At 43.7% G+C, this 9,530-nt stretch overlaps 1 protein-coding gene across 3 annotated transcripts in view; it reads right to left on the minus strand.

Annotated features, from left to right (window-relative positions):
• LAMA1 (laminin subunit alpha 1) overlaps window positions 1–3,755 on the minus strand; it is a 157,215-nt gene extending 153,460 nt beyond the window's left edge. For 2 of the 3 annotated variants that reach the window (XM_048840309.2, XM_075125308.1), the window contains exon 1: window positions 3,321–3,538. In XM_048840309.2, coding sequence (XP_048696266.2) covers window positions 3,321–3,396 — 76 coding nt within the window. In that variant the 5' untranslated portion in view covers window positions 3,397–3,538. Of the gene's footprint in view, window positions 1–3,320 lie in introns of all 3 variants that reach the window. The other variant, XM_048840308.2, reaches the window with a different exon arrangement.
• Between the last annotated feature and the right edge of the window lie 5,775 nt (window positions 3,756–9,530).

A 9,530-nucleotide genomic window follows, 5' to 3' on the forward strand; every position in this document is an offset into this window, starting at 1 on the left:
TGTGTGAAACTTAGGGTTTCCACGTTCACAGTTACTTGCCCTCTTGTAAAAGTGTAATATTTTTTATTACTGTTTATGCTGTTAAAACTATATGCTAATATACTTTAAATGGCAGTTAATACTGAAAGACTTTGACATTTTAAATGTCCTGATGAATTGCACTTATATATTCTACCTAAATGTCCATAACATAGCTATAGATTTTGCCTTGCCTTGTACTGGTTTGTTTGTTTTTAAATAGACTGGTCATCTAAAGAAGTACAGGTAAATTTACTCAATGCTCTCACATATACATGGATTCAGAATTTGACAACATATATTTGGGCTCAATCCTGCATGCCTTACTCAGGCAACAGAAGTTTTGAATGTACAATCATGGTAATAAACACATCTGCAATGTGTAAACTTCCAGATGCCAACATATGTCTATCTTGAATGCCATACTTCAGCTTACTGATTTCATTTAGGAAAATTAAGTCCTACATATATCCAGCATGTAGCCAGCATTTCTAATTAATTTCTTCAGTAGAGACTTAATTATGACCACTAAAATCAATCAGAGTTTTGCCGCTCACTTCACTGGGAGCTGGATCAAGCCCCAGATGAGAGTTTCTGGTCCATAACTAACACCATTGCAAAACAGTCCCCAGAACTCGAGAAATAATAGTGGCTCTGTAACTTTCTCTCTAACTTTCTAAAGGGGAAAAAAATCTTCACTGGTGAGCTTAGACCTAAAGAAAGAGTATGAGAAAGTTATTAGAAAAACAAAGACTTCTAACAGATGACTCCAGTAAGTTTAAGAGTATAATGCTGAATAATTACTCCAATTTACATGTGTAAAAGACTTCAGTCCTCATTCTTCATATAGCAATTGTCTAGTTTATGTAAATAAACCCTGCTCCCATGGACTACCAAAGCATTTAACATTAGTCACTAGGGAACAACAGCCCTTTCCACCATGAATTTGTAGGATCCCTGCCAGCAAAACCAGTGCAGTTCTGATGTGTAAAGGGGATGGTGGGTGTGGAGGTTAAAACTAATACAGATCATGGAGAGGGATCCATGTTCTCCCAGCTCAACAAAAGGCAAAATGAGTTTGGGGTAGGCCAAAGGCTGGGCTGAGGTGAGGGCATGGTAAGAGAATCAGGAATAGGAAGATCCTTTGGTCACTTTCCTCAATGAGGGGACACCGTAGAGATACAGAGACCATTCCAGCTAAGTTTTCTCCTATTCAGGTCCCCAGTGTCTAATCAAGAGATGGAAACTGGGACTGGGGACTAGATTGATCTCCAGATGTTAAAAAAAAGTCTTTAATATTGATCTAAAGCAGCATGCATCCTTCATAAAGGCAGTGATTCCAACCACTAACAGGGAAGGGCAAAGCAAGCAAATAGTCTAGAGCCCTGCAACCTCCTGGGGAATTGGCCCCCTGGGCTGGGCAAAGCAGTAAACAGGCTGCAACTCTTGGGAAGGGCAAAGCAAGTAAACAGTCTATAGGTCTTACTTCCCTCTGGGATGGGACCTAGACCAGGCAGCAGCCTCTGGGCATGACCTGCCAAGCAACACTTCAAAAGTAACAGAAGGAGATGCCACAAGCAACCATACCTACTACAACTCTGGGCAGAGTTATTCACTATTAAAATGCTTTTTAAAGAATCATTGCAAAAGCCATTTTTGAAATTGACCAGCACTAGCTTATTTCACTGCCAGCTAATATTTGACCTCCTCTTATGCGCTCAGCTCCACTTATACATGGAGTTAGCTACTTCTGATTTACACCAGGAAAAGTGAGGAAATCTTTGTGCCGGACCCTCTTCCTCCAACTAAGAGTACCTGGGGGCAGGGACCGCGTCTTATCTGTCAAACATCGACTGCAGTGATGCTCAAGGGGGCAGGGGGATTATAGGAGTGGCAAATATTACGCCTAAAATGATAAGGAATTCAGACCCCGGGGGAGTAAAGCACTGTGGTTAATCTCTGCACCCACCCAGTCAACAGCAGCGGCACATAAGTATTTGTGTCCTCATCTAAAGGGTGTGTAGTTTCCCAGATACCACGATAGGCTCCTTATAAAGGTAAAGATAAATTAATAATCGCAAAGCCACCCTGGTATACCGGCTTGGTCCCCTAAACGCTTCCCCTCGGCAATAGCAATGCCTAGCCGAGCCTCTGACTTTGCTAAAGGCCATCCTTTCCAGGGGACACGGGCTGATTCACTGGCAGCCCAGAGCCGGCTGCCCCGTCCCCTTTCCAGCCGGCGGAGCGGGAGGAGGGGAAAAGGCGGGCCCCAGGGGCTAGGCAGGCTCACAATAGCCCCCGGAGCCCCAAGCAGCCGAGTGGCGAGTGGGGGGCAGGGAGAGAGAGGAGCCTGGTTCTGGCTGGCTGCCTCTCCTAGGAGACAATGCAAAGCGGGCTTTGCGGAGAGAGTGTGCGCCCCATTCATTCCCAGCGCCCAGCCCGCGTGTCACTGCTCCGAGGGGGATGGGGCAGCAGCCGGGCTTTCCAACAGAAGTTTAAAAAGTGCTCCAGGAACCCGCGATGGCCCGTCCCGAGAGGGGGCGAGTCGCCCCGGCGGCGGGGGAGGGAGCGAGGGCGCCTTGCCCTCGGATCGCGCCTCACTTCAAAGAGCCCCTTGGTGCTGCAAAGCCGCGGGGCGGCCCCTTTGCCACGGCAGCAGCGAAGCTGGGCAGCCCCCACCCCCAGTGCCAGCAGATGAGGAGATAAAAGAGCTACCGGGGCGGGGGTTGTGATTTACAGAGGCTGGGGAGAGATGGGGCGATGGGAAAAAAGGGCGAAGAGGACAAAGCTCACGGGAATGGGGAGGGAGAGAGATCAAGGACTGAAGGAGAAAACAAGAGACACTGAACCATGCTCTTCTTCAGGCCCCTCATTTCGGGTCTGTCGGACTCTAGGCGAGGCCAAACACCGTGTGCTCCGAAGTGCGAGTCTGATACATTTCACGATGCGGGTGTAGACAAGGGCAAGTTGCATTTTAGTCCGGAGCCGATCACGCTAAACCCTGGCGGGGAGCCTTATTGCTCCGTCCCCAACCGAGGCCAACCCTCCTAGGGGCCGGGGTAGCTCCCGATTTTCGGGATATTGGAAGCAGAGCTGCAGCACAGTATTCAAGAAAGCAATTCCGAGCCCGTCCCGCCCCCCGTCCCCCAGAAAGCCAGCGGCGCAGCCACCGCGGAAGCGTGGCCCGGCCAAAGCCAGCGCAAACAGCCCCCGCGTGCAACAAGTTCCCTTCAGCGGCTTCCGCCAAGCGCCCCCCCGGTCTGCGCTCTGATCTCCCAGGCTGGGGGTTGCCGGGCTCTCACCTCGAAGCTGGCACTCCCCTGCCGCCCACAGCAGAGACGCCAGCAGCAGCCATCGGCAGGAGCAGCAGCAGGGCATCTCCCCCCCGGCTCATGCAGCAGCAGCGGTACCTCAGGCGGCTGTGTTTGCCCTGGGGAGCAAATGCTTCTTTTACGCTTTTCCCTCCCGCTCCAGGAAAACCCACCTCTCCCCTTCCCTTCTCACCCTTTCTTATCTCCCCCCCACGCTGCACAGCGAGTGAGCCTTCCATAGCCAGGCGCGGAGAGAGGGCGTGGCACGAACCTCTCCGAGAGGGGAGGCTACTGCAGAGCCCTGGGCTTCAAGGGAGGGAGCGGGCCAGTGCTGGTGGCTGTAAAAGCGGCACGTTCCTTGCACCCAAACTCCAAAGCCTCCCCGGCGTGAAGCTCCGATCCAGCGTTGCTTCGGAATTGATTCTCCGAGCTAATACTGCGTCTGGAACCCCCCTCTCTTTGGTTTGCTCCACCAGTAGCTGTGGTAGCAAGAGACGCTGAGTTGGGGGGCGGGGTGTAAGTTCCATGTGCGGAAAGGTTGCCGAGCTCCTGAGAGGGTGAAATAGTGTAGCACTAGGCAAGGCTCAATGGGGCGCCTTATGGTCTCGGACGCCATCCGATGGTCCAGGGACATCTACATCGAACACATCCCCAGCCACCGACAGTACCAGGAGGTGTGAGCCGGTCCGACATCGTGCATCGACTATGAGAAAGGGACAGAGAGACTTTTTCCGTTGGACCATATGAACTGGAACCATAAACTCACTGAACATTAAATCCCACCAAATGAGGGTAAATCCATCCTCATCATCCTACCCACTGGTTATACTCCACACCTGAACATAGCCATTATATGAACAACAGACCCCCATATCTCAATGTCTGTACTTTGACCCATTAACCTTTTACCCTCAATGGGGGAGATTGCAGATTATGTATTCCTTACGCCACCTGTTCCTAAACCAAACTTCACACCCCTTGATAATCTGTACCTTATTCCCTGATAACCAGAAGCGTCTATGCTTAAACTCTGTACCGTTTTCTTTTTACTTCAACATCTTAATAAAAGTGTCTGTAAGCCTCTAACGATTTAAGCTCAGCATCCCCTTTAAAAAAAATATCATTTTACTAATGTAGTCAACAAGTGATTGCTAGTAAAATATATGTAATAAGTGTGTAACAAGGAGTAGAGTAATAAAGTTAAGAAAGGGGTCATTAAAGCTGGATATCAGAGAAAGCTTTCTGGCAATGAAATCTAAGGAACAGGAAATGGTGGAAACCCCATTGTTTTCCACATGTAAAAATAGACTGGTTTCAGAATAGCAGATGTATTAGTTTGTATCCGCAGAAAGAACAGGAGTACTTGTGGCACCTTAGAGACTAACAAATTTATTTGAGCTTTCGTAGGCTAAAACCCACTTCATCGGATGCATGGAGTGGAAAAATACAGTAGGAAGATTATATACACACAAACGCACACAGAGAGAGAACATGAAACAATGGGTGTTATCATACACACTATAACGAGGTTATATAGACTGGGCAATGCAAGGAAGAATACACAGTGGAGATCAATCCTGCACTCAAAGGAAGTGATCTTTTCCATCAAAAATGTGTCTGACTCTTTGACTTACAGTACAGTGGAGCTCCTAACATTGTGACTTGTTTTCTTTTCACTACTTATTTTTTCACAAGATATGTTTTTCTATATTGAGATGTCAAATCAGTAATTAGGACTTCAGTGGTTTAACTACAGAAATATTCAGCTTAGCATCAAGATACAACAGGTCATTAACAATAGGACATTTAAATAAACTCTTTAAACAACATTAACATAAAATGTAACAAAGATGCCTTTATTATTATCATTATTAATAATAATTCCTAACATTTATGTGACGATTGAAGTAATTTGAAGGACAGAACAATATTTTAAATATTTTACTATACACCTTTATTCTGCTGATTTTTAAAGAGTTTATAAATTAATATTTTTCTGATGTTCTTAATTTGGGACATTTAAATGGTCTTAAGTGTTTATTAGAGCTAGGACACAGTAACAGCACAGAGTTAAGGTTGCTAGAGCAGTTCCATTCTAAGACCCTGTCTTTCATTCATTAATATATTAAAAGTTGCATTTTTGTGCTGTCATTTTTCAGTCATGGTCTCTGCCCAGGTGGAGAAATTCAGCCATTTTTAAAATGGAAAGGATATGAATAAATATTTTTTGCACATTACGAGGCTACTTTGTGACCTTTTATTGAACAGCTCTTGAGTAAAAATGGCAAGGTAGAAAAGGTTGAAAATGGCTGGGAGAAAATCCTAACTGAGAAGAAGACTCTTTGGGTATTGTAGTGAAAATCAGTTCAGATTTGGTTGAGCTATTTTAAAGATTGAAAATTGAATTTCTCAGATAGACAGTAATTAGGAAGTGATTCTTAGCACTTTTTATGAACATTATGCGTGAATAGTGGGTGAGCTGAAAATTCGCTTATAAGATACCTGTTCAGCATGCACAAAACAGGACCTGTCCACTATTATACAGTTAAGGTGAGGTTGTGAGGGGTGTGGAAATATTTAACACAGCAGACTTTGCCTCCGTTGCAAATTATGTATTCTCATTGACAACCCAGGGTGGGTTACTAAGTAAAATAAGGCATAGTGGGAGGGATAGCTCAGTGGTTTGAGCATTGGCCTGCTAAACCTAGGGTTGTGAGTTCAATCCTTGAGGGGGCCATTTAGGGATCTGGGGCAAATATTGGGGATTGGTCCTGCTTTGAGCAGGGGGTTGGACTAGATGACCTCCTGATGTCCCTTCCAACCCTGATATTCTATGATCTGAGTTGCATAAGCAACGTCCAGGTTGTGCATGCATCCTTAATGTTCTCTTAAGAACATTAGGTGAGGGGGGGCATTGTAAGTGTGGTGGTGTTGTTGCTATGTTGTTCCACATTAATCATATCAGGCCATGAAGTTCAAGAATGAATCTTGCAACTTGTACAGAGTCCTTTGTAAAGGCTTGATCCAAGCTCTCCAATCCAAAAAGCTTCCCTTTTCTTACAATGTTACATTCAAAAGTATGGGCAGGTGTTAAAACATGTTCCACACACATCTTGCAGAGTGCACATAACTTGGTCCCATTTCTATTGACTTTCATTCTTGCAGTGTGCCCTGTTCACACTCTCAGAATAATGGATGTCAGCTAACATTTTCCTTGGTAGGGTGACAGTATCATTGATGTTGTCATTCCAACTTGAGTTTCCAATCTTCTAATTTTTGCCAGGTCATCAGCTACAACACTCTCGTGTACATCAGCATATGATGGAAGCTGTTGAAAAGTCAATTTATTGCCTTGCTTTCTGATCCTCCAAGTCTCTTTTTGAATTGCATTGTTGAAAGCAGTCTGGTTTCTTCTAAAGTAACCAAGGACCACCACCTGCAACTCAACAGTTATTACGACATCCACCTCTATTTCCACTCTGTTTATTTCTTGCAGTGCAGTGCGAATAGCTTTCAGTTCAGTCGTATAGTTTGAGCAGATAGATCCTGAACTAGTGCATTTTCTTGTATTTTCTCCATTAAACTGCTAGGTGAAGACACCACCATTCTTGAAAGATACGTCTGATGAACCATCAGTGTACATATGAATGAGTTTGCCTTGTGACTTATACTGTTGAAGGGTCTTTTCTACAATTTTCCTTTAGTTGGCAATCTGTGTGTTCCTTTGAACAAGATTCCAAAGGGAAAGACATTTACTTTTTTAAAAGCTCTTTTACTAAAGGTTCATGTGAAAAAATTACTGGTATACAAACTTCTTCACATACTTTACCTTCCAAATATCATCAAGTGCTTCTTTTTTCTTCAGTAGCCTTTACACATCTTTCAGAACAAGATGATCATTGCAGCCTTGATTTTGTTTTCCAGTTTCTGAGCAGATCCTGAACAGTGATGATATTCAGGTAGGGAAGGAAGATAATTTCCATATCAAATTAACTTTTCTAGGATTCTCAAGAGGTTGAACATCAGACTCTTGTTCACAAATTGCTTTTGGAGTGGATCTTACAGCTCCAGTTATATTGTGAACTACAGACCTTGCACAACATCTTTCTTAGCAAGATTACTGGGAGCCTTATGTGACCATAGAGGTAAGGCATCTACAAGTATTGCACGAAGTATCAAGCAGTATGTTCACATTCTAACACATGAACCCCAATTGGTACTAGCAATACATCACAGAAGATGTAATCTCTTCTTTGCTTTGGCTGTCATTTTTCTGACTTGTGGTCCAAACCTTAGTTCTGTATCCAAGGTCACTCCAAGGTATACTGGATTCTTCTCAATGGCAATACATTCTCCATCCAATGTCAGTTTCAAACTGTACTTATATCTCCTATGATTTGTGGTAAAGTAGTTTGACTTTGTTTTTGCTGGATTCAGCTGAAATGTATGTTCCTTTGCCCATCTAGTTACAATTTCTAAGTCTTCATTCAGTTCATTTTTCAATACCTCTATTTGACAACAAGTGATACGAAGCACAATGTCATCTGCATACATGTATACAGATGATTTCAAGTGGCATGACTATTCAGAGGAGGACAGCACAAAAATAAGAGACTTTAAATTGAGTCCTGTGGAATGCCTCCCTGAGTGGCCTTGTCTTTGAAAAAGGAAGATTTAGTCTATTATTTTCCCCAACTATATGAACTCTCTTATTCAAAGGTACATTTTACCACATTCTCATCTCACTGAGTTTAACTGAGAGCTTATCATGCCAAACTCTATGAAATGCTGCACTGAGATTCAAAAAGACTATGGTGGCTTTTGTAGGAATCCATCAATAATAGTCTGACAGAAGGCCACCAATAGGCCTCTAATTAAGTGCAAGGGCCTGTATGCCATTTGGGTAGATTTTATTTTCCCTTCTTCTAAAAGCCACCACAGAAGCCTTGATTGTACCATTCTTTTCATTATTTTACAATGGTAACTGGTTAAAGATATAGATTGATAGCTGTCCAGAGAAGAGAGATCCTTGTCAGTCTTAAGAAGAGGAACAACTAAAGAAGAGGAACGGCTAAATTCCACTGATTAGGTACCTTCTCTTTTATCCACAATTTGTTTATGATGTCCAACAAGCTGGCGTTAGCCTTCTTCCCAAACAGCTTTATCATATGGCCACAGACGAGGTCCAGCCCAGGGGTTGTAAAAGGATTAAATATATATGTACTAGTGTAAACAAAGAAGATAAAAGAAACAGAAAACAACAGCATAATCATAAAATAAAGCTATTCATTATCACACAATATAGTTGTCATAAATATAAAGGGAAGGGTAAACCCCTTTGAAATCCCTCCTGGCCAGGGGAAAGCTCCTCTCACCTGTAAAGGGTTAAGAAGCTAAAGGTAACCTCGCTGGCACCTGACCAAAATGACCAATGAGGAGACAAGATACTTTCAAAAGCTGGGAGGAGGGAGAGGAACAAAGGGTCTGTGTCTGTCTGTATGCTGCTCTTGCCAGAGACAGAACAGGAATGGAGTCTTAGAACTTTTAGTAAGTAATCTAGCTAGGTATGTGTTAGATTATGATTCCTTTAAATGGCTGAGAAAAGCATTGTGCTGAATAGAATAACTATTTCTGTCTGTGCATCTTTTTTGTAACTTAAGGTTTTGCCTAGAGGGGTTCTCTATGTTTTTGAATCTAATTACCCTGTAAGATATCTACCATCCTGATTTTACAGGGGGGATTTCTTTATTTCTATTTACTTCTATTTTTTATTAAAAGTCTTCTTGTAAAAACTGAATGCTTTTTCATTGTTCTCAGATCCAAGGGTTTGGGTCTGTGGTCACCTATGCAAATTGGTGAGGCTTTTTATCCAACATTTCCCAGGAAAGGAGGGGTGCAAGTGTTGGGAGGATTGTTCATTGTTCTTAAGATCCAAGGGTCTGGGTCTGTAGTCACCTAGGCAAATTGGTGAGGCTTTTTACCAAACCTTGTCCAGGAAGTGGGGTGCAAGGTTTTGGGAAGTATTTTGGGGGGAAAGACGCGTCCAAACAGCTCTTCCCCAGTAACCAGTATTAGTTTGGTGGTGGTAGCGGCCATTCCAAGGATAACGGGTGTAATATTTTGTACCTTGGGGAAGTTTTGACCTAAGCTGGTAAAGATAAGCTTAGGGGGTTTTTTCATGCAGGTCCCCACATCTGTACC

Source organism: Caretta caretta, chromosome 2 (genome assembly GCF_965140235.1).
Source record: "Caretta caretta isolate rCarCar2 chromosome 2, rCarCar1.hap1, whole genome shotgun sequence".
Taxonomy (NCBI): domain Eukaryota; kingdom Metazoa; phylum Chordata; order Testudines; family Cheloniidae; genus Caretta; species Caretta caretta.